The following is a 25,539-nucleotide window of genomic DNA, read 5'->3' as shown; positions in this document are numbered from 1 at the left end:
TGTGCGTGATTATTATTATTATTTACCTAAAAATTCCTGAAACAAGGTCAGCGGAGCTAACAATCGAACCGGAAGTGGGCGTGGAGTCACCCTCTTGGCTTCCGGTCCTTCGGTGGCTATGCTAGCTCGGAGAGCCGCTGTCGTGCCCCGACTGGAATGGATTTAGAGAGCGCTTTTCAAACGGTCGGCGAGTTCGGACCCTTCCAGAGACGGGCCGTGTTTGTCCTCAACCTGTCCCAGGTCAGTGGGCGAAACGTGCGTTAATGAACAGAAATGGGTCCGAACGGAACATTCCCGGATGTTTAGCATCTTTGGTGCTACGTGGCTTCCAGACAGTCCAGATTTTTAGAGGTTTTTTTTTTTTATTAAACTTGAGTCTGGCTGCTATTCAAGACAACAAGCTTGCAAAGATTGTGTACAAAAATATATATTGTTGAGCACAAGAATTCCTACTGATTAATTTAAGCTCTGCGTGCGTGCAGCATTGTAAATTTACATATAGTTGCCGTTGATTTGTTTGAAGGTTTGCATCAATGCGCCCTCCCCCTATTTCTTGTTTGTCTTTGGTTGCTGGTTCCATTCCAGATATGTAGTTAACATGAGATTGTTCAGGGTCATGCGGAATGAAAAAGCAGCAGTGTCCCGACGTCTCTCCCCCGTATCTGGAGGATGCAGTCAGGTCCCTGCAGGTTTGGTCTGAATATTATACATTATCTATATTTTTCTAAATCAAAATGTCTAATATAATCTCATCCTCTTACTTGAACAAAACGGGGAAACTAGAATACAAACTGCAGTAAAGCTGTAGCATCAAAGTTCCATATTCTAAGACAGTGGCGGTTCTACACTGACTTACTCCCTGGGCGGGTAACCCCACAGGCGCCCCCCCCCCCCCCCCCCCCCGCACACCTACAAAATTTGACAACATCCTGTTGTGTTCCCTATCTTCTATTTAGCTATTTTACACAAAAAAATGCATGAATGTTCTAGACTCATATTACAGGGGGGTCAAACTAAGTCACACAGGGGGCCTAAGTTAAAAACACGCTTAAGGTTTTGGGCCGAAGAAGATAAACATTTAATGAACACACTAAAGCTAAACTTTTAAACCTTTTAAACTGAACTTTTTGAAGATAAATATGAATAAAAACAGGAACACAAGTTAAACCTTAAATAATATGTTGCTCCCCATAGAAATATATTCTGTCAAAATTATACAAATATGAACATGCTGCAGAACAAAACAAAGAAAGCCTGGAAATATTAATAAGAAATTACAAATCAAATAATTCCATTTTTTTTGCTCTTTTATCATTTTTTAGAGCATTTGTTTTTAGAGCCGGACTCCTGCTTCATTTTTAACAATAATTTCTTAATGTGTGACGCCCTGTGTGTGTCTTTGTGAAACATATCAGAGGGATTAGATCTAAAAAAAAAACTTATTGTGATTAATATGTTTAGGTCTTATAAAACATTAAAGACTAAATCATAGAACTCATCAGTGGGATTACTCCAAAAATATTTGGCATTTCCCTAAATTTGTGCAACACCAACAGCAGAAATCCTCCAAAAAACCTCAATCCATAAAAAATGGTCTGCGCTCATCCCCCCTCCCCCTCCCCTTCCCTCTGACACACGCGGCTCCGTCTCTATGACGGGAGGCGCAGCTGAGGCCCAGAGTTGATTGTCAGATAGAAAAAGACTCCCCTCACGCCTGTTAGTGTGATTCAGCCACCGGCGAGTTGCGCCCCCCTCTCGAGTTTTTTGACTAATGTTCCAAAGACTACAGCAAAGAGGTGTGGCCGCAAGCGTCTTGCAGCAGAGGGCGGTGGTCACGTGCGTGTCGGGTCTGCCGTGTCAGAGCAAAGTATTGTGGGAAATAATCCCCATTGCCTGCTTTTGTCGAAATTGAGTTGAGCACGGGTGTTTGTTCTGCCCAATTCCTTTTCATGTGCCTGTTTTACGTTTTTTCACTCTGAGTTATTTCATCTTTTATTTTTTTATTTTTTTTTATTTTATTTTTTGCACCATAACTGTGAAGAGCAAAGAGGATGAAGACATTCTTAACAGTCTGATGTGTCAAAGTAAAAGTGTTAAGTGTCGGCAGCTGAAGCAATTTCAAATTAAAAGCTACAAGCTTCCTCTTTGAATATCGTAGCACAATATGCGTTACGCACAATATGCGTTACGCACGCATCGGGCACGGCAAATGCCGCCCCCTATGAAGTGCCGCCCTGGGCGACCGCCCACATCGCCCATATCTAAAACCGCCACTGTTCTAAGACGTTCAAAGCTGAGGATTTTCATAGCATCATGGAGAGAACATATCCACTGGATTTGTGAATCTGTATTACTTGATCTGTAACTTGCATAATACATTGTGTGCATAACTATGTTCTTGCAATTGCGTATTCTCGTACATATTCAATGTCAAAATCTTACAAAGCACAAACACAAAAAACTACAAAATACTATTTAAGTATACACAACTTGAAATAGCACCATCTTAAAACTAACTCCCTCCCAAGAATTACACTTCCACAAATCCAGTGAGTCTATTTTTTTTCTCCATAAAAAGCCCAAAAATAGTGTTTTGAACATGCTCTTGTAACATTCTTCTCATGATGGAGGACATGTAAAAGGAAATTAAACTAAAAAATACATTTCAAAATATTTCTTTATTCAAATTGTTGTGAATCAGGAGCAGCTGAAAAAATGCACTCTGGAAAAGATTGAATGTGTGTCATAGAACTTTAAACAAGCCACAAGCTCCCTGTTCTGCTCCATTCTGATGCATCCATTTGTAGACAACTACATCCATGTTCGTCCTTGTTTTCCATATCTGAGCTGGAATCTGGATGTAAACTGTACGGCTGGATGGCTCCAATATTGCTCACCATTTCTGTCAGACCAGTAATGTTATGTTGGGGGTGTGTGGTGCTTTAAGCTACCGAGAATGTGTGTAAACACAGATGGCGAGAATTGGGGCAAGGTTGCTTTGTACCAGCAACCCCGCCCACAACTCATACATAAATTTCTAATGAGAGATTTCTTGATTTTGTGGCATAATTATATTTTATAGACTGGGGGGAACACATTTATAACTGATCAAAAGATGATCAAAGTGGGTCTTTAATGTTGTGTCTGAATTCCTCACTACTCCCTAGCCCAGGGTTCTGCCTGGGTTAGGGAGAACATTTCTGGCCAGTGTCTTATCGACTAAAACCCAACAAAGATACATTTTTTGTGGTCTTTAAGGCATTTGTTTTTAAAATGTAGTTTTAAGTATTCACAACAAATTATGAGATTGCTATATATTTCGATAAATACTAAGTTCAACTCACTTTCTCTTTGGTCACAGCACATTCAGTTCAAACAGTTTCAAACCGTTTCAAAATAAAAATGCACCATGTATCAAATAAGATCTTCCTCTTGCGTCAGATTTACTTGATTTAACAATGCAAGAAAACTGAGTAGGGGGCTCTGCCGTCCTTTTGTCTCCTTTTACTATTAAACATAAACATGACAACATTGTTGTAGAATTCAATAAAAAAAAACTAAAAAAAACCTTTACATGTAAATGTAATTTGATACTTTTTGAACTTTGCCTCTGAACAGCAACACTGTTGTTCAGCAGAAGATTTTTTAAGTTTATTGTTATAAGACACACTGACAGTAGATTAAAACTTTTTATCATCATTTTGTTCAGTTATATATGTTAGAATCTACACAAAAAAACTTTTACATAAAAAAAATCCTAAATTAAAAAGCCATTATTTATTTAAATTGTTTGCATTTTTCTTTAAAGCTAAAGAGACACAAAAACAGGGATAAATTACCGCATGTGGCTCCAGAGTTTCAGGTTGGAGATCCCTGCCATAACTTCTAAAAACTATTTAATGCAGGACTACCTGGATTTTAATGCAATTTAAACAAATGCTCTTTTTTGTATATGTATTTATTTGATAAAGGGACAATGGATACAAAAAACGGTGTGAAGTGCTCTAAAAAAGAGAAATGCTGTAAATACCCTGGATTATAGCTTTTGCTAATTTACATCCTCTGTCCCTTGCTGACCATGGTCTGCCACCAAGAGACCGTAGATAAAATAAATAAATAAAAAAGTACATTATTAACATGGAATTAAATATAATTTCATAACATTAACATTACATAGCTTGAGTTTCATAAGGTGTTTTAAACAGCAAATGCGATGTCACCGATTTGCCGAAGTAAAATACTTTAAATATGACCATTTTATGAAGACTGTTTATGATTCTATTGTGTTCTGATGATGAAAACCTGAAAAATGTATTAAAAAAAAGAACTTTACGTAAATTATTTTCAAAAGACAAGTTGTTCAAACTCAATAGATTGTGGTTTGTATTCGCTAATCTACTGAACAATGATTCACACAGGGTTTTTTGCAAATACTTCTGGGAAATTTCCAGGGCTCTGTATTATAGATCTGTAGATTTAGAAGCTGTGACAAAATGGCGAACGCCCTATATGCACTAAGTAGTGAGGGAATTTAGAAATAACCTAAAAGTTAAAATAATTAGAGCCAGTTGTTGTTCACAGAGAGACCACTAGTTGGCCTGTTAAACGATGAAACCGTTCTAAGGCAGTATTATGGGATGGGACGTTGTGACCTCATAAAGTTGTGAATTATTTCTTCCTTGACTTGTTTGATCGTTGGATATGTTTTTGTTTATGTGTTAGGGATTTGTTTAAAAGTAATCAAAAGTGAGATTATGAAGTTCTTTATACTCTAAATGCAGAAGAGACTATGGTGGCAGTATTATGGTTAGGGTTTAAGGCAAGCTTTCTTTTTTCTTGTGTTGCAACGTTCCTAAATTAGAACTTTTTGGACACAAAATGTTGCAACAGGATGAGAGAAATTGTGGTTTTGTGTTGCAGCTCTACATGGCCTGTCAGTCCATGCTCATCGTTCTGATTGGATCTACACCACAATACCAAATCCAGTCAAAGGACAGCGCCCAGCCCAGCCAGCAGGTGCAGCTCCAACACCCCACCTTCACAGAAGATGTGGACTCCATAGTGACCGAAGTGAGACACTCTCCTGTGTTCTCACTCTGAAACATTTAGTTGAAACTGGTGAACCTAGAATTTGGAGGGCGGTGTCTTCTCTGTGCTCCCCAGTGGCTCCTCGTCAAGCAGCAGGCTTACAAGGTCGGGCTTGCTGGATCGCTGTTTTTTGCTGGACTTCTGGTTGGGAATGTGGTTTTTGGACCGCTGTCTGACAAGATCGGCAGGAAGCCCGTCTACCTGACAGGTGGGGAAACCGTGGTTCCTCCATCATGGATGTCAGATTTGATATGAACTGTGATGTAAACAAAGACCAGAGTCCATTTTGATATTTGAAGTCTTGATCCTAAGCAGGAGAGATGTCGACCTCATGGCATCTCAGAACAGGGGAGGAATTTATCAAGCCAAATAATAGCTTCACATTTCAGATTTTATTGTGGGTGCATGCTAAGATTTTCAGAAAAAAAGGGTGTATACCACTTCTCTACTTTCAAGATGACTAAATTCCAGCTAAGCTATTCACGAAGCCTTGTTGACATCACAGTCTTTCTCAGAATGTGAAGCAAGTAAATCTTCACTATTGAAGCCCTCTATCAGAGAGGACAACTCACAAAACCAAAGAAAAACAACAACAAACAAACCATTTAGCCAAACACTATAAAACATGATCTAACAATTAAGAAAATAACAAAAAATATAGACAAAATATAAAAATTTAAAATACTGTAGAGAAATCCCCAAGTTTTTGCAAAAAAGATCAAGACAGAGATTATAATCCTGTCAGTCAAAATACATTAAAAAAAGGACATGTCCATCTCCAGTCTTTTAATAGTATGCAGGGCTCCAGACTGCGAGCAATTCGTCGCATTTTGCGACCAAAATTTGAGTGTGCGACTGAATTTTACATCCAGTCGCACGTGTGCGACCAGTAAATTTTGCCTCCCCCACCCTCCGTATCAAACGGTTATGCGCGGCCGTTACGGCAGCACACCGACCACCCCCGTCCCGCAGGAGTCGGGTCAGCTGAGGAGAATAAATGTCCCACACCTACATGCGTGACAGCTAACGGGGCTTGAACTTTAAACACGCTCGAGCAAAAACAACATTAGTTTTAGACTCACTGAAAATACGTGGGGAAAATGCAACGATAGACGTGTTTGAGATGAACCAGCACCTCGCCTGGATCGTTGGGGACACCAGGCGGGGGGGCTGTGAGATGAAAGCGAATCTGCAGCAAGACTGAAGGAGAACAGGAAGTTGGAGTTGTCCTTAACATTCAATTTAGTTTTAATATTCTTCTCCCCCTTAGTATGATCTGTGTTATTATATATTTTATGATTATTTTAATGTTTTGTGATGTATGTAGCCTTTTTTAATGAATTGGTATTTTAAATTATTTTAATTAATCACTCCACTACAAAAACCATCAGGACACATGTCCCGTAATGCATTGTTTTGTAGTCTAAGGGCAGCTTTCAGTCAGTTCAGTTTCCAGCTGTGTCCGGGTAGGTTTGTCCCTTGCTCCCACCCCTTTCTCGCGATATTTTTGTGATGATTGACAGTTGATGTTGGAGCAAAAACAAAAATATGTCACACACCAGGTGATCTGCGCAGCGTTGAGTCCACCTGGGTGATCTCAAACACACTTATTGTGCATCTTGGCTGCACCTATTTGGTGTCACAAAGATGGTGCTGTCAGTTTACCTTCTTGTTGCATCTTCAAAAGTGCAGAATAAAATGTGACACTGAATTTGAAACAGCACATTGTAATTTCTACATCTATTATTAAAGTATTTATTAGTAATACAGTGGAAATTAGTAGATTTGGTTAGCATGTTGATTTACGGTATGCGCCCCTAAATTTTCTGGTTGTGACCCTAAAATTTTCAGTTAGGGGCCACTGTGCTCCTAGTGAAAAAAGTTAGTCTGGAGCCCTGGTATGGGCCGGCGCCCTGACCCATATTCTATGAAAGAAATACACTTTTTCTTGAAATTCTAATTTTTGGAAAGGGTTTGTAGGAGTTTGTCTCTGCAAGTCTCTAAACTCTAAAATTAAAATCTATTGTAAAGAACCCAATGTAGTGATAAAAGCAGAGGCGTGACAGGAGTTCTCTTATTGGCTCCAGTTAAAAGCCCTGCTGCACAATTTACACTTGGCTGTCAGGAGTGTCGTCCAGTGACGCACAATGACAACAATAAAAAGGGTTTTCACGTGTCAAAATTCTCGCACTGTGACCGTAGACTGTGGAACGTCTGGTGTATGTGGCTCTGCAGGTTTTTCAGGGTTGGTATAAAAATACTCGGTACAGCAAATTGAGGATTTTTCTAGAGGCTGAGTAAAAACAATGACTCAGAACTTTGCTTCGTATTATTGTGGCCAAAACTCTTAAAACAAAAATGGAGAACTTTTTAAAGCTTGTAACAAACCTCATGTTAATGTTTGATGTTATGCTATAGGAATATGTAAACAGTGTGGGCATGGTTAATGTAAAATCAAGTTGATGGGGGATTTTCTGCTCCAATGACACTTGTTACATGTATCAGGTATAGACATTGACTAAATATGAGAACTGGACTGAGTTACTGTGACATCACCCGTAGAAAAGGCTTCCACCAAATTAAGTCCATTCAGTTGGACGCTGCCATGTTGGAGTCAGACGACGTCAGCAAGCAGTGATTGGTCTAAGTTGATCTAAGTTACTGTTTCTATGGAGCAACTCTCGCTTATCAGGAGTGAGCTTGTTGGAAGTCTACACCCCTACCACCTGAAAGCAGGCCAAAGGAAATCTGTCAATCAAATGTTTTGAATGTTCAACGTGAGACCACATGCTTTAATTAAGGCATCTGACTGGTCAATTTATAACTTTAATAACTTGCAGAAAGAAATAAGATTAAAAAAAAGATGATCTTGAACATGTTATAAAAGGTATTAGAGTAAGGTTCTTCTGACCAATAGAAAGACTGAGTAACAGCTGTTTATTTCTCTACTGCTATGGAATTTTGGCTTCTTGGAACCAGCATGTACTTCCTGTTTGAAACACCGGGGGGGGGGCTCATTCAGTCCACTCGTCTTATACAATCAATGGCTAATCCCCTTCCCTTCCTGGGTAATTTGTTAAGTAAACTTTCATTTTCATCTCTATCCTCCTAGGTCTCTTCCTTGAGGTGGTTTTTGGTTATGTGACCGCTTTGGCGCCCAGTTACGAGGTCTTCGCCGCCTCCCGTCTCCTGGTGGGGTTGATGAACGGCGGCATCGGCCTCGTCTGCTTTGTTCTCACCCAGGAATATGTGGGCAAGTCGTACTGGGCCATGACAGGTACAAAACGGCAAAGATGAAGCCGACACATTCTGAAAGAACTTTCTGAAGCAGCAGGGGCGGGGGCTCCTTTTTCTCTTCAGGGACGCTGGCCAGCATGTCATTCGCTGTCGGGATAGCACTGTTCGCCGCTCTGGGATACTTCATCCGGCCGTGGAGGACGCTAGCCATGGCGGCAAACTCCTCGGGCGTTCTCTTCTTCCTGCTGTCAGTGTGAGTGGAACTCAGTGAGAAGTCTCCATGCTCATGCTGGTCGGCCATTAAGGACCAGCTCCAATCATCTTTTCACGGCGTTCCCGGTGGTACTTAACTATGATTATGCCAAAAACCTGTGTCGATTTCTAGTACATAGTTTCTGCAGAGTGGCAGTAGTTCATAAGAAATTCGCCTGAGTTGTCCGTTTGCACAGAGTTTGGCCGTTCCCCCTTCTCCTCCCCGTTGCTGAGAGCTCAGAGCAGGGAGTGCTACAGAAGTCTGGAGAGTGAAGTGCTTGCTGTTCATCTAGTCAGAAAGGATTTAAGCATCAATAAACTAGTGTTTGAAAGACAGCTGTGTCCCGTGAGCTTCTTTTTTCCCTGCTCGTAAAGTGATTTGTCTCCATTTTTTCCTCAGTATGCTCCCAGAGTCTCCTAGGTGGCTTTATTCCCAGGGCCAGACGGAGCGAGCCGAAGAGGTAACACTGTAAAAATTCTTGTTTCACATTATTAACATCTGTTCTTGCTTAAAGACCCACTCTGATGAAAGTTGTTTTTGGTATTTTCTTAAAATTAAATTTCTAAGTAGTTATTTTAATTAAAATCATTGAAAATCAACAGCAGACAAACAAGGATGTTTGAAAAAAATAAAAAAGATTTGACGTAGAAAAATGCTGGGTCGGCCCCAAGCTCCCAGCTCCGGGCCCTCGGCAATGGGGAGGGGAAGGGGGGCGGGTGAAGAAAGCTGGCCAAACGGCGGTGCAGCAGTGCACTCAGAGCTGCACTGCTTCACCTCTTTGCACCATGAACCCCTGCCGCTCTTTTTTTTTTTTTTTGGCCAATTATGTCATTTATAATCATAATTAAAGGACCACTAATAACATTTTGAAAATACATCCAAAATGATGGCAGCAGGACTTTAAGAAGCAGTTCAAAATAGACAGATAAAACAAAACAGTGTGCTGGAAAAAGGGTGGGTAGAAGAAAAATCCTGTATGATCCTCCCCTTTTTACAACACCTTATGTTGTGTATATTTCTATTTACAGTTTTACTTCTTCTCAAAACATTCACATTACTTTCTGTATAGCACTATGCAGAAGTGACATTTGTTTATTTGTTTTCAATAATCATTTCCTGCCTTGTAAAGTTTAATCAGGGTCATCTTGTAGGTTTCTTTGAATACATGTAAACCTTTGCTTTGTTTTAAACCTTCATCCAGCCCGTGCCATATATCCACACTTCAAACTGAAAAGCAAATTTTCTTATTTGTAGTCTGAATGCTCTACTTTTGGAAGTTCAGCTGATTTCTTAACCCGTAACCCCTCCCCCTGTCCTTGAACATTAGTTGTATGTTGACTGGAAGTAAGTTATTTCTGTCTTTATACATGATGAGTGCTGTTTTAAGTTTAACTACTTCCCATTTCAATAAACCCACATAAAAATAGTGCATTTGTATGTGTCCACTGTAGATTTGCTTTATAAGTATTTCCCAAAACTTCTACAGTGTACTGTAAATATGGTATTATCAATGGATATAGGAGTAGATGTGCTTTGTGAGTGAATGACGCATTTTTCCCAACACTGCTATGCTGTTAGCAAGTCTAGCTCTGACTTGTTTTATTTGTGGCCTCCAGCTTATTCTGTGGTCCATAATTACTCCAAGGAACTCAATTTCAGTCACTTTTTCCATCACATGATTATCAATAGCAACTTTTATATCTAAACTGCAGGAATATGGCAATTTCCAAAAATCAGAAATTTAGTTTTCTTAACATTGAGTGAAAGTTTAGTTTAGTCAAAACCTTGTTTTAGTTTCCCTAACTCTGTGTTTACTATTTTTAGTACTTCACTGAAATTCCCCCTCTTTACATTCTATACTTGTGTCATTGGCATATAAAAAGTATTTGAGTGTATTTGACGCCATGTGTATGTCATTTAGATATAGGATAAACAGTGTTGGGCCTAATATTGACCCTTGTCAGCAGGGATGTTTTTTTTATCTTCCAGTTGTACAAACTGCTGGTGGTTTTTAATGTAACTGTTTAACCAAGTTAATGACAGTCTTCATATTCCATGTCTTTCCAGTTTCTTTACTAAGATGTTATGATCAATTGTGTCAAAAGCCTTTGTCAGATCGATTAACACCCCTACTGTAAACTCTTTATTATCTGTGCCATTTATTATTTCTTCAGTTAGTTGCGTAATCGCCATGGATGTTGATCTGTTTTTTTCTGAAACCATATTGGCCGTCGGATATTAGTTTGTGTTTCTCAGCAAAATTTTCCAGCCTTGTGATGAATACTTTTTCTAGAATTTATTGAAAATACATCCAAAAGTGATGTTTGTCCTCTGATTTGTGTAGTTGAATTACTTTAGTTATTTTCATTTTCTGTGGATATGTTCCTGTTTGAAAGGATCAATTGCAAATGTAGGTTAGCGGGTCAACAATAGAATCAATGACCTCTTTTATCACCATCATATTAATTTCCGTTACAAAATATTCATTAAACTCCCTCGTCATACCCTGAACATTGTTGCACATCTCATTTTTACCAGCTAAAGTCTGGATAATTTGTTTTCTCGTTTAGCTTTCTAATGACACTGTTACTTCCCACATCTCTATTGATTTTTAAATATTTTCTGTATAATAGCCTTTTTCCTGTTCTCTTGATACGGGTTAATTTGTTTTTAGATTTTTTGTATCACTTCAACAGTTCTACTTTTTAGGAATTGTTTGTATAAATTGTTCTTTTTTTGCATGCGTTTCTCAGTTCAGTTGTCATCCATGGATTTTTATTATATCGTTGTCTGCTACAGGATTTTGTGAGCTGTTTTTGTCGTATTTTGATGGAAACCCCTGCATATATTTGTCATAAGCTGGGTTAACATCGTTGCTTTCATACAGGGTTATCCAAGTTTGTGCTTGTGGTTCTGACTTAAATACATTATTGATTCCTCTGTTGGTTTTCTTCTGTGAACTATTTGGCTTTTTTCTTTCATTTCTCTACAAACACACATAGTTTTCAAATACTAGAAGGTGGTCACTGATGTCAGTCATCATTAATCCACTTTTTATTCCATTTTCTAGGTAGTTTGTGAATATATTATCTATCAAGGTTGCGCTATTTGTTGTTAGTCTGCTCGGTTTGTTGATTAATGGATATAAGCTTAAACTGTACATTGTTGAGTCAAATCTTCTGTCTTGGTGTGATTGTTTGGGTTCAAGAAATCTACCGGTATGTTAAAATCGCCACAAAGAAATATGACCTTCTTTGGAGATATTGGCAAACATATTTTCAGTAGCACCTGTGAAAGTTTCCGTGTTTGATAAAGGGGCTCTATACACGCAACTGACAATGACGTTACTCTGCTCCTCCATACTGATCTCTATAGATATATATTCCATGACATCATCAATACAGCCAGACATTGTCTCCACAGCTTAGTGTTTAAGACTGTTGTGTATATAAAGAGCCCCCCCCCCCCCCCCCCCCCCCCAACTGGCTTATTTTTCCCTTTTTCCTTTTTCCTGTTCACAGGGTGAGAATTACAGTTCTTAGGCTGGAAGTGTGAGCCACTTACTGCCTTTAGCCGGGCCCCCGATATTGCAATTACCGGTAGTGTTTTCTCGATCCGACACACGACATTCGAGTTGTGTAACCAGCATATTTTTTTCTGCATTTTGTTTATTTTTAATTCTTCGACTGAGTCCACAAGTAGCTGTTGTTTTTTTGAGATGTTTGCAATTTCTCCATACATGAAGTTCAAGGATTTTTTAATGTCTTTTAGTTCTTCTTCTGTCATTGTGTTGCCGTTTTTGGGTGGCATTTTTAACTATTACCGTGGTCTGCTGCTGGTCCTGTTTGCTGCTGCAGAATGACAACATTATGGCGGTTAGCCGGAGTTTGGTGGTTAGCTGCTGCGGTAACTAGATTAGATTATCATTTAGCCTCTGAAGTATTTAACACTTTGTTTATTTTTTCTCCTTTTATTTAGTTTTCTGTTACTCTGAAATTAGCCTGGCGGGAGTAATTGATTATATACAAAATATGTAAATTACTTTTTTGCAGTAGTATAGACCATGACTAAGGAGTTTTTGTAATCTATTACTCATTACATGATTAATTACTATTGTAATAGTAATTGTTTAAAGCAATAAGGACATGAGGGGTTAACAGATTAATAACAGTCTCAGATAAATCTATTTCCTGCTGATAATCAGGCACTTTAAGCGTTTTGGAATTAGTTATACCCAAACACTTTAATTTGCAGTTTGTGTTCTTAACAGTCAATGTGAAACAGTGTTCGCCCTTCACCCACATGTGAAATACTGCGGGGGTTTAAATTTGTATGTTTTACTTCAAAAAACAAAACTAATCTAAAAGTAATAAACAATCTTCTGAGAGTGAAATATTAAAGTAGAGAACTGACTATGACAGACATAAATCCTCTGTAATGGATTATTGTTTGAAAGTACTTTAGTACAGAACTGTTCGCTGAATATTTGGTTTTAAGTTTTTGCTTTGGTTCCTGGCTTAAAGCTAAAGAATGAGTTAGCTGAGAAAACGTACTGCTGTGCTTCTGCTTTCTCTAGATGATTAGATGAGCATCAGGGCATCTGATTCAGGCTTCAACATGTCGACCACACGGTGACGGCTCTGGAAAAGATGCGTACTCTCAATCTGTTTCACTATTATGCTCCTGGCAAACTGCAAAAACTGACAGAGTAAACCGTTGTCATAGAGAACAGGAGGAACATGTAAAAACGAGACTCATCTGACTCAATGGGAAGAAGAAATAATTCAAGAAAACTTCACCTGTTACTTCATCTGCTACCGCTTTTACGCCATGAATAACAAGAACCAAAACCTGAATTCCACCATTAAATAGACAAAAGAATAAACGCTCAGGGACCAAAAAACCTTTCTCTGATTCTTCTTTTCATTAGTTTTTCTCCAGTTTTAGTAACTAAGTTGAACTGAAGTAAACTTTAAGCCTTAACTACTTGAACTTGTGGCAGTATCCTACCCATCAGCTCTCTGTTTACACACTCTCCCACCAGCTTACAGCCCCTCACACCCTCAACCGGAGATTAGCGGTCCAACAAAAATGGGGAGCAGTATCAGAGCCACCCAGCCGTAAAGTTTTGAGTCAGATTCCAGCTCTGACGAGGAAAACAAAGGCGAACATGGATCTAGTCGTCTACTAGTCAGATGCATCGGAATGGAGTGGAACAGGGAGCCTGTGGCCCACCCAACGTCACAATATCTTATTCAAACTGCAACTCGAATAAAGAAATACTCAGAAATGGCATTTTGAGTTTATTTTTCCTTATATATGTCCTCCATTTTTAGAAAAATGGAACAAGAACATGTTCAACACACCAAAACCCTTTTTTCATGGGAGTGGGTCTTTAAATGAATCAAGTGTTCAACTTCAGTGAATTCTGGAGAACAGAACTGAAACAGAAAGTTAAATATTAATATAAGGTTCACATAATTCCAGTCAAATGTAATTTGTATTTTTCTTTTTACTTGTTTATCCGTCAGAGTTTATAAAGTGACTTTATGATGAAATGGCCTCTCCTTTGTCCTCCTTTTAGAGAAGTAGCATGTCTATAAAAACGCCTTTCAGAAAGTTTTCTGTTTCATCCGCTTGATTGAAAACCTTCCCAGGATCAAATGATGTTTTTTATGAAGGTTTTCTGTTACTTCGAGTTCTGCTAAAGCTCTTTTGGTCAGAGGCAGTTGGCTTTGACTTTCAACATCTCAAAAGAGCAAAAGTGAAACTTCAAATGAACCCTGTGTCTCAGGGGGGGAAACTGTTGTGGTTGTGCAAAATGCTTTTAGCTAACATTTCAGACAGATTAAAGGAGCTGGGATCCTTTTGCTTTAAGGTTTATTCATCTGATCGTTAACTCTGTAGGTTTTCTGGGTCTTAGATTTGAAATAAATCAGAATTATCTTCTATGTTTATCTGCCTCATTTTTTGTTCTTAATATGTAAACCAAAGAGACAAGAGAAGAAAATGGAAAAAGAGCCATAGAGGAAGCTGCAGTTTGTTGTCACAATAACAGGATGCGTTTAACAATGCCTCAACTACGGTGGCCCTGAAGTACAAACCACATCAAGAAGTCACTCAACACAAAAACATCTTACCGATCACAATGACAATTTAAAAAAGCCAAACAAATAATAAAAAAACAAAATTACATTTTAGAAATTTAAAATAATTTCCAGGAATCAAAATGAAATATTAAAAAATGAAACACAATAGGACACAGGAAAATGTTGGTAGTATGGGTCATCACTGATTTAATGATGACGTTTGAGCTTTGAAAAAGAGGGGAACCACAATGATGTTTTGCCAGCAGGTGGTGAAGCGTTGATTGAGCAATCACTGAACAACAGTAACTGTGACCAGAAGCTGAAATTCCCGCTCCGATCTATTTTCAAAGCATTCTCAGTTCTTTCATTTATGATTTTTCTGCTTTTAGCCAAAATCCCAAATCCTATTTGGTTTTCTAGAACAATTTTCTATAGAGCGTCTTTAGTTCAATAGAAATTCACCTCTGAGTTGTAGACAGAACTGTTGGCGTGGATCCCCCATCCCTCCTTCCCCTCCCTGTTGCAAAGAGCTCTCTGTTTACAGACTCCCCAGCTAGCTTACAGCCCCTCACACCCTCAACCTAACATTAGCGGTGCATCTGAAATGGCCTGCCCAAAGTATTTTCTATGTAACAAATAAACTCTTTTTCTAAAGGAATTTTTTAAATCTTCTCCTGATTCAAAACTATTTGAATAAAGAATTACTCAGAAATGCAATTTTCAGTTTAAATTTCTTTATGTATGTTCTCCATAATCAGAAAAATGTTAAAAACAGTAAAATGGCCATTTTCATCAGAGTGGGTTTTTAAAGAAATGTCATCTGTCAGTAGAAATTGCAGTGCCAAAGTAATTCCAGTTGAAAATGTGAACGAATGTCATCATTCAGTGATGTTCCATAGTATCTACCTTTTCTGGATTCTTATTTTGTTTCATTTTTTAACATTTTATTTGGATTCTGGAAATCCCTTTTTTTCCTAAAAACTTTTTTTCTTTTCTTTTGGGGATCTGAAACCAACTAAAAGAATCTCTGCAGCAAAACTTGTATTTTTTCTGGATAACAGGGCACCTGTGAGGAGTTTCTAAAGTCCATTAGCTTTATTTTTTACCCATTTCCTTTGTTTGAACAGATTTGGATCTCCTGGTGTTTATCGAAAGGTTTTTTTTTAGAAGATAGAACAACCGTGTTTTTTTGTTCTTGTTGTGTTTAGGTTCTGAGGTACATGGCTCAGAAGAACTCCAACAAGGCCAACAACCTCGTCCTGCAACGTGTCAGTGCTGGTAAGGCTGGTTACCATGACAACAGGCGCTCTGGAGTCCTGCAGCTCATCGTCCATCCCGTGCTCCGCCTGCGGACCGTGGTCCTCATGTATGTGTGGTGAGTATCTCAACCAGGCTGCTTTTGCAACTCGGAGCTTCCTAAAATTACAGCAGAAGTGCAGACAACCAAAAATTAAACTCTACTTCCTCTTCCAGCTGTTTTCATATTCTGCTGGGTTTTTTAAAGTGGGAGCCGCCTCGATTCTGATGCCTAATAGCGTCCTGAAGGACCGCAGATATGATTGTTGCATAACATCAATCTCAAAGGGTTTGTTAAAGAGAAAAGGAGTGGAGGTTAATCATTTTCAGAATGTGTTCCACTGAAAAAACGGATGATTCAGCCGTGAGTCTTTGTAACTGATTGAATTGGAGTCACTCTGCCCGAGCGCATGTAAAATGCTCGCTCCAACTCGGACCCCGTACTTCGGCTTCAATCTCATTGTACAATGGACAATCACAATAAACCAAATGTAATCATCTAATCTTAACTGCAATGTGTTTTATCATAACTTTAACATCAGTGAGGTTTATGGCTGCTGAGGCTTTGACTCTTTCAGAGTCAGATTTACAAACATATGCTTAAAAGCCCTTTTTTTAAAGTACTTTTCAGCTGTGCTCACAGCTATTTTACACTTTCTTTGGCAAATTTAGTAATTATTTCTACAGTTAACACTTAATTATTATTTTCTCCCACTTCTGACATTTGACTGCTTGGTTGTCCTTGTTATTTAAGTTATTTACAGTAAACAAGCTGCCATCAACTGCATGGCATTTCAGGAGTGGTTGGACTAAACAGAGCTGAGTCAGAAAGTGACTTTTCCCAATGCTGTGCTGCAGGTACGCGTGCAGCTTGGTCTACTATGGTCTGACTCTGGGGGCCGGCGACATGTCCGGGAGCCGATACCTGAACGTCGCCATGTACGGCGTGGTGGAGCTGCCTGCCTACCCGCTCTGCATCTACTTCATCAACAAGCACTGGTAAGAAAAAACAACGACACAAACTCACAGCAAACGCTCATTTTGTGATTCGGGACAGTCTGTTCCTGTTACGGTATGCAGCAGTCCTGGACTGCAAGGACCATTGTGTTTTTGCAATTCCACTTTCTTACTGTGCCATTGAGTGAAAATTTCACACCCACCACATCCTCAAAAACTCACCAAAATTTGCCTGGACCTCGGACCGGTTGAAAAAGAATGTTTTGGGATGTTGGCATGTTGCCATTTAACCTCCCTTTGCACCCCTAAAACTGTCCCGCTGTGAAAAACGTTCTCTTTCTTTAAAGTTTGTCCTGTCCTTGCCTGCTGTCCTGCATGTTGCTGAGTTAATGCAGCCTGTGTTTGTGTTGCTCAGGGCTGGCAGGAGGAAGAGCATGGCCGCCTTCCTGTGTCTGGCAGGCGTGGCGTGCCTCTGCACCACGCTGGTCCCTGATTCCTCCGGTGAGACTCTGCTATATAAAAGCGCCGGAGGTGAAGTCAAAAAACACCACGATTGACAGCACAAGGGGGGGAAAGACTTTCACAATGAGTTTATTCTTATGTCAAGGGCTGTTGCTGCTCCACACCCACTGAAACAGAAATAAAGCTTTTTTTAAAGGAGAAGATGACTTTTAGTGGTCCTCCAATCAGAAAACTGACTTTATGAAAATTCACCATCAGAATAATTGAAATGCAGCTGCTGTTCTTGATGATCTGTGGCATATTTGTAATATTTTGGTTGTTTGCAGGACTTTTCCTGAGCGTCACGTCATTGGCTCTCTTGGGGAAACTGATGGTCAGCGCCGCCTTCAACATCGCATACGTCTACACGTCTGAGCTCTACCCAACGGTCATCAGGTAAGTAGCTGGACGCCCACGTACTTGCAGCCATGCGACTTACATACTCTTTGACTCATCTGTGCTCCAGGAATGCAGGTTTGGGAGTTTGCGCCATGTCCTGCAGAGTTGGAGGAATCCTGGCCCCATTCGTTCCCTCTATGGTGAGTTTGCCACACTTCCTGCATCAGCAAGTTAGATCCTTCTTTAAAGTCCCACTCCCATCATTGTTAAATCTATTTTAAAGACTTCTCAGTGGTATTTTAATTAGAATGATGCTGTTTTTAGCCAAAAAAAAGCCCTGTGTAGTTTTCCTGGACATAGTTTCTGCATTGGAAATTTGCCTGTTAGTTGTGGGCTGTACCTTTGGCACGAGGCAAGCGTGCCCCCCTCCCTGTTACCCATCTGTTTACACGTTCTCCATCTAGCTTACAACCACCTCACAACCCAAACCTGACATTACCCCTGCAACAAAAATGGTGAGCAATATCTGAGCAATCCAGCCGTACAGTTTTGAGTCAGATTTCAGCTCAGGCGAAGAAACATAGACGTTCATGGATCTTTTTGTCTGCAAGTGGATGGATCAGAATGGAGCAGAGCAGGGAGACTTGTGGTCCGCCCAGGATATTTTTTACGTCACAAATATCTCATTGCATTGTTTCATCTGCCCCTGATTCACAACAATTTGAATAAAGAAATAATTAGAAATGCAATTTAATGCTTAAAGTTCCTTATATATGTCCTCCGTCATCAGAAAAATGCCACAAGAAAATGGTACAAACAGCATAAAACAAAACTTTCATGAGAGTGGGTCTTTATGTTTAACTGTATTGTGTACCTTTGAAGAAACTCCCTCCCTCAGGAGGTTTCACTTTATAGGTTCAGAGTAACACCCTCAGTGTCTGCAGGTGAAATGATTCTTGCAGAAGTTTCGTTTTTTCTACAACAGTAAACTTGTCAGCTCCTCTCTGGCAGTTTGTGTTTCTTCACTTCCTCCCAAATCGCCGGTTTGAGTCAGCTGAAAAATATGTGCTCTTCAGCAGAGCAATCCCCTTTTTTTCATATTTTCTTCTTCCAGGATTCTCCGTTATCAGGCTGCAAAGGCAGGGCGTTTAAAAGCAGTGAGTCACACTAGCAGAAAAAAAGTTCATGCAGATGTTTGTCCGGGCGGGGTCATCCTGTGAAGGGAGTTTCCAGCAGTTGATTCATGCAGAAAGAAGAGCTGTTTTGGCCTCAAAATGAGCAAAGATGAAGCTAATGAACAAAATGGGAATCTTAATTAAAACATTCTGATTTTTTGTTGTTGTTTATTTATTTAGTTAATCATTTTTTTTCTAATATTATATACGTTCTCCCATTGCTTTTATCAGGCTGTGTGTTTTCATGAAACAAAAAAAGCAGGTGAATCTCAGTTTTCCACATTTTGAGGGGGAATGTTAGTCTAGAGATTAAATTACTGAACTCAAACAGGGGATCTTGGCTGGTCTCTTAAGGTGAGTTTTAGTGACCCCTTGTGGCGTTTTGTGTCAATAGTTTTTTACTTCTCTCTTGTTTTGCTGTATTTCTCCAGCACATCTTCAGCAAGTCTTCAGGTGAACTAATGTGGAAGTTTCTCCTGCTCATGAAAGAGAACTGGGGAAATGTTCAAATGATGTTGGAGTTTGAGCCCAGGCCAGTTTAGCAGAGCACCGCAGTGATCTGATGTGTGTGTGTGTGTATGTGTGTGTGTGTGTTGCAGCGGGCTCTGCACACCTCCATGCCCTTCACCGTGTTCTGTCTGAGCGGCCTGTCTGCTGGCTGTCTGGGCCTCCTGCTGCCTGAAACCCTCCACAGACCTGCAGCAGAAACCCTGGAGGATCTGAGCAGCCCGAACCAGGCCCGGGTTCTGGAGACCAAGGTGACCCGAGACTCTCATGCTGCATTTACACCAACACGATTCACACCTCAAATTCCTGTCTGCTGCCTCTCTTTTGACATGCACCAAATTCCCTGCTCAACACTCGTCTAAACATGTGCTTGTAAGCCTGTGGGAGGAGCTGCTGTGAAAAGCTTTTAGCCTCATCGCTACATGGAAGCATTGACTGTATCTGGATATCTCATTTCCAACACATGAAAGACACAGATGTTGTTTAAACATCAGGGTTATTTATTTTAAACAGTTCCACAAAAGCATCTGTAATCATTTATCCATATCTGGGTTCATGAGATCATTCAGAGATTCTCCCAGAACGACAACTTCTGTCTCTCTGTGACCCACTTTGAAGACTGGTTCTCCCGCATTAATCTTAGGAGGGAAAAAATAAGAATAAAATATGACGATCTTATTATCATTGTGTCGATTAAAAACAAGAAAAATATCATAGAGTTCCTCCAAGATGGTTTTGGACTCCACCCACTGATTACATCATCAACTGATTGGTTGACGTGAATTCTTGGCCAAAGTTCAGATATTTGAATATGCTGAAATATTGGCCACGAGTCCCAATTTTCACTGCGTTGCTGAACGTCTGATCTGTGCTTTGACTAGATTGTCAGGCAAAATAAAAAGATAAACTAGCTAGCTGTGCAAAAAGAACGAGATGCAAAAATAGCTGAAATTCAAAACAAAGTTGCTAAAAGTATCCTATAAAAGTAGAATTACTCCAGATGTTGCTGGAAAATGCTAAATGATATGATAATTAGCTCCAAAATTGCTAACACAAGTCATAAATAAGGAATCTCAACTTGAACAATAAAGGTATTTAAACATACTTTAAATTCTAAATCAGCTAAAAAAGAGAAGAACAGGAGAATTTCAGATGTTGATTAAAAAAGTAAAAATACCTGAACACTCTGAGACATCATTTGCCAGCATACGATAGCTAAAAAACTCTTTAAAGACCCACTGTGATGGGTGTATTTAACAAGGTCCTGTAGCATTTTTCTGACGATGGAGGACATTTATAAAGAAAATTAAGCTTAAAATTTCATTTCTGAGTATTTCTTTATGCACATTGTGAATAACAAGCGAAAAAAAATGCATTTTTAAAAGATCGTTTTTGTGATGTAGAAAATATGCTGTGTGCGACAAGCTCCTGCTCTCAACTCTCAGGGGTGGCCCTGTGCCAACAGTCCCGCCCACCACTCAAAGGTGAATTTCTGATGAACTCCTGCTGCTCTGCAGAAACTACTAAAGGACAGTTTTTCTTTTTGTTTTGTCTAGAAACGGCATTATTAATTAAAAGACCACGGGGAGCACTTTGACAGTAGATCAAAAGATGATCGGAGTGGGACTTTAAGGCCAAATGACAATCAAAAACAGTTTAAAACTTTAACAAAAATATATTCAATTTGTTTTTTACATCATATTTATTCTTCCCTAGATGAGACAGTGTAGAATGTGAGGGGAGGACATACTATTTATTCATTTGTCTGTTTATGTTTATTTATTTTGCCTTCAGGCTCTTCTTTACGACAATGAATCAAACCACTTGTGACCTCTCCCTCCTCCATGCCGCCTCAGAGCCGTGGACTGCCCCTGAAAGTACCTCAGAAAGAATCCTGTCGTCTTTTAAAGCTGCGACATTCCTAGCTGACAGAGAGGAGGCGCCCTGCCTGCAGACAGAGGCAGGTGAACGGGAAACCGTCGTACCTTCCTCACTTCTTCATGGAGCCAGTGGCTTATTCTGCAGATGACAGGAGTTCAAGCTGTTATTCCACAGTGGAGAGTTGAAGGGAAAAGGACTATTGAGCATTTTGCCAGCCAGGTGTTTCCGCCATATAAAAATGTTCGCTGTTTTCAGATAGAACTGCACGTGTGCCAGTGGTACAGCATTCTGTCATGATGACATAAAAGGCCAAATTCACTGTCAGTGCTTTACTCTAGTCTTCAAGTTTGCCATAATTGTGTCAGAAAAAAATTAGAATTAAAAAATGTTTTTTTGATTTGTTTTCAGATTTTTGAAGACACTTATGGGTATGTTGCAGTGGCGCCTAGAGGCCTGTAGGAGGAGCTGTTTCCACTTTTGGAGGGTTCTAAACTCAGATGTTTTCTAAGTTTTGTTTATTTAGTTTGTCTCAAGACTACATGGAAAAGGATTGTTTCCAGAGAGAAAACCTGTCAGTCTATGACAGTAGTTTCTGCATTAAAACTGTGCCTGTGGCATCAAAGCACTTTGGATAAGTAGCATTTAGGGGATGAAGTTAAACTGAGCAGATTCAGTTTCTGTAGAGAATTTAAGATTCTAGGTTTGTCGAGCTTTTTAAATTCCAAAAGTTTTCCTGTTAATAACTTAAACATCTATTTCATTCCTGCAGATTTCAGTTCAAATTTCAATGGACCAAATTCTCCTAAATAAATAAAGATAAATAAACTGTCTATCATATTTTTGGATTTGTACTTTGTTTACTTAAAAAAAACATTCCTGTCTTGTAATGGAAAGAAAATTGTCGTTTTTGAGAAGAGACTGCTGTTTGCTATGTTTTCTTTTGTGTAAAATTTCTATTTGTGAATGAAAACTTGTCAATTATGTTTACGATTATTGTCTGTGTCTAACAGACTGAAAGAAAACTTGTTATTGCAAATGATTGTTTACTTTCAAAGATTTATTTTTGTAAATAACAGAGCTTAAATAAAGGGAACTATTTGAATGTTAAAATGTTGTTTTAGTGTTAATGGACAAGAAACTTGAAGAAAAAAGGAAACCCAAGAACTCAAGCCATCTGTGAGATTTTTTTATTTATTTAGTTTTTGCTTTTTGTAATCTTTATTTAACTACATAAGGGCCCGTTGCCCTCAGGATCTTCTTTTTAAGGGGCTACTTAATCAAAAAACCAGGATCCTCTTACAGAAGAAGTTCCAGGTCTGTGAGAGCCTGAAATCTTGTTATTGATCAAATATTTATTTTCCACCATAATTTTTTTACTTTTTTGCTTATTCTTACTTTAATTTTTTCCCCACATTTTCCCCGATTTATAAGACATTACAAAAAAACATTAGAGAACAGGCAAATGTACCTTAAAATTATTGTATACCAAAAAAAGAAAAAGTAAAATCATTTGATGTATTCAACGATTGTGAAAAACCATTTAATTTATTGTCGTCAGGCGCTGTGGCTTAGATGGTTAAAGCGCCTGTCTCGTAAACAGGAAATCCTAGGTTCCAATCCCAGCAGTACCTCTTAAGAAAAGCATCACATATGTGTCAGCGTTAGTCCATGCTGAAATCAAAACTCTCGTAGTAGAAAAGTGTTAAGATTTGCCATTAATGGATAATCACTGATGTTTTTTAATCAGTTTCTTTTCTTTTTTCTAATTCTTACTTTAATTTTTTTCAAAAACCTTTATGGCATTACAAAAAACTTTAGAAGACAGGCGATTTTGCCTTAAAATGTATGTATACCAGATATGAAATTTGGTGTCATTTGATGTATTCAACGAATGTCAAAGACCATTTACATCATAGTTGTCAGGCACTGTGGCTTAGTTGGTTAAAGCGCCTGTCTCGTAAACAGGAGATCCTGGGTCCAAATCCCAGCAGTGCCTTGTCATAAAGCTACTCCTTTGATTAAATGTTCAGACTGAAGCAAAAATATTCCACATTAACAGACTTTACCAATTGCTTTTAATTCCAAAGTTGTAAATAATTATGTTTCAAATACATTTAGAAAAACTAAAAATCCTTAGAAGGCAGGCAACATTCCCTTAAAATCAGTGTCTACCGAACAAAATCATTGGAATCATTTGATATATTTAGCGTTTATGAACAACCATTTTCTTTATTGTTATCAGGCGCTGTGGCTTAGTTGGCTAAAGCGCCTGTCTCGTAAACAGGAGATCCTGGGTCCAAATCCCAGCAGTGCCTTGTCAAAAAGCTTCTACTTTGAATAAATGTTCAGACTGAAGCAAAAAGGTTCCATATTGATACACTTTACCAATTTCTCTTAATGGAAAAATTGTAAATACGGTTATTAATTATTTTCAAATACATTTAGAAAAACTAAAAATCCTTAGAAGGCAGGCAACATTCCCTTAAAATCAGTGTCTACCGAACAAAATTCATTGAAATCATTTGATCTATTTAGAGTTTATGAATAACCATTTACTTTATTGTTAACAGGCGCTGTGGCTTAGTTAGTTAAAGCGCCTGTCTATTAAAAAGAAGATACTTGGTCCTTGGTCCAATCCAAAATCCCAACAATTTTGGCTTAAAATGAATGTGTACCAAAGAAAAAAATGTAAAATCATTTGATGTATTCAACGATTGTGAAAAACCATTTAATTTATTGTTGTCAGGCACTGTGGCTTAGTTGGTTAAAGTGCCTGTCTAGTAAACAGGAGATCCTGGGTCCAAATCCCAGCAGTGCCTCTAAAGAAAAGCATCTCATGTGTACCAGCATATCTGCCCATGCTGACGTCCAAAAACAAAATTTTCCTGGAGAAAATATCAAAATATACCATTACAGAAAAATTCTTGTAAGTGCATGCCAGTATAGGGCTGCACACTGCTATATAGATTTGCACAATTGGACATGTATGTACATGTCTACAGAAGGGTGCACATGTAAGATAAAGCCTATATAGGTATGTACAATCAGGACCATAAATATTTAGACAGAGACACATTCTTTCTAATTTTGTTTCTGTACATTACCACAGTGAATTCGAAATAAAACAACTCAGATGAAATGAAGGGATTGGGTTAAAAAATGCTTTGGTTTTTCACATTTTTATGCAATCTTTTTGTTCAACCCATTCAATAAAAGCTGAAAGTCTGCACTTCAATGGAATTTGAGTTGTTTTGTTTCAAATTCACTGTGGTAATGTACAGAAACAAAATTAGAAAGAATGTGTCTCTGTCCAAATATTCATGGTCCTGACTGTACATGCATGCCTATACAGGGGATGGCACGTGCACATTTACAGTGGTAAAAGTTTTTATTCAGCCACCAATTGTACAGGTTCTCCCACTTGGTGTCTGTGATTTTCATCATAGGTAAACCTCAACTATGAGTGACAAAATGAGATAAGAAATCCAGAAAATCACATTGTCTGATTTTTAAAGAATTTATTTGTAAATTATGGTGGAAAATAAGTATTTTATCAATAACAAACAAGCCAGATTTCTGGCTTTCACAGACCTGTGACGTCTTCTGTAAGAGGATCCTCTTTCCTCCACTTGTTACCTGTATTAATGGCTCCTGTTTGAACTGGTTCTCTATATAAAAGACACCTTTCCACAACCTCAAACAGTCACACTCCAAACTCCACTATGGCAGAGACCAAAGAACTGTCTAAGGACACCAGAAACCAAATTGTTGACCTGCAGCAGGCGGGGAAGACTGAATCTGCAATAGGTTAGCAGCTTGGTGTGAAGAAATCAACTGTGGGCGCAATTATTAGGAAATAGAAGACATACAAGTCCACTGATAATCTCCCTCCATTTGGGGTTCGATCACAAAAACGGTGAGCCAAAATCCCACATCTACTGAATGACATGCAGAGAGCTGGGACCAAAGTAACAAAGGATACCATCAGTAACACACTACGCCGCCAGGGACTCAAATCCTGCAGTGCCAGACTTGTCCCCCTGCTAAAGCCAGTACATGTGCAGGTCTAAAGTTTACTAGAGAGCATTTGGATGATCCAGAAGAGGATGGGAGAATGTCCTATGGTCAGAAGAAACCAAAATAGAACTTTTGGTAAGAACTCTACTCATCGTGTTTGGAGGAGAAAGAATGCTGAGTTGCATCCAAAGAACACCAT

General features: G+C 38.9%; 1 protein-coding gene and 3 non-coding genes across 7 annotated transcripts; all 4 read left to right on the top strand.

Annotated features, from left to right (window-relative positions):
* Nucleotides 1-47: 47 nt before the first annotated feature.
* slc22a15 (solute carrier family 22 member 15) lies at nucleotides 48-22,433 on the top strand. 4 transcript variants are annotated; one of them, XR_002874719.1, is made up of 14 exons: nucleotides 48-240; nucleotides 4,921-5,070; nucleotides 5,164-5,296; nucleotides 8,201-8,365; nucleotides 8,449-8,578; nucleotides 8,978-9,038; nucleotides 15,876-16,042; nucleotides 16,822-16,962; nucleotides 17,336-17,451; nucleotides 17,709-17,817; nucleotides 17,888-17,960; nucleotides 19,535-19,693; nucleotides 21,237-21,643; nucleotides 21,732-22,433. XR_002874719.1 is itself a non-coding variant. In XM_011484160.2 (13 exons), exons 1-13 carry the CDS (start codon nucleotides 157-159, stop codon nucleotides 21,270-21,272), a joined length of 1,494 nt encoding a protein of 497 aa, XP_011482462.1. In that variant the 5' UTR covers nucleotides 48-156; the 3' UTR covers nucleotides 21,273-22,433. The 4 variants fall into 4 exon arrangements, 3 of the variants coding, with proteins under 3 accessions (XP_011482462.1, XP_023818924.1, XP_023818925.1); XM_011484160.2 differs by having other exon boundaries at nucleotides 17,336-17,421; nucleotides 21,237-22,433; XM_023963156.1 differs by having other exon boundaries at nucleotides 21,237-22,433.
* Nucleotides 22,434-23,245: 812 nt separating this feature from the next.
* On the top strand, nucleotides 23,246-23,319 carry trnat-cgu. Its single transcript has one exon. It is a non-coding gene; the product is annotated as a tRNA-Thr (tRNA).
* A 245-nt stretch (nucleotides 23,320-23,564) lies between these two features.
* trnat-cgu lies at nucleotides 23,565-23,638 on the top strand. The gene has a single exon. It is a non-coding gene; the product is annotated as a tRNA-Thr (tRNA).
* Nucleotides 23,639-24,068: 430 nt separating this feature from the next.
* trnat-agu lies at nucleotides 24,069-24,142 on the top strand. Its single transcript has one exon. It is a non-coding gene; the product is annotated as a tRNA-Thr (tRNA).
* Nucleotides 24,143-25,539: the final 1,397 nt, after the last annotated feature.

This window comes from Oryzias latipes, chromosome 15 (genome assembly GCF_002234675.1).
Source record: "Oryzias latipes chromosome 15, ASM223467v1".
Lineage (NCBI taxonomy): Eukaryota > Metazoa > Chordata > Actinopteri > Beloniformes > Adrianichthyidae > Oryzias > Oryzias latipes.
The sequence above is the reverse complement of the archived record's forward strand: the minus strand, read 5'-3'. Positions and strand labels throughout refer to the sequence as shown.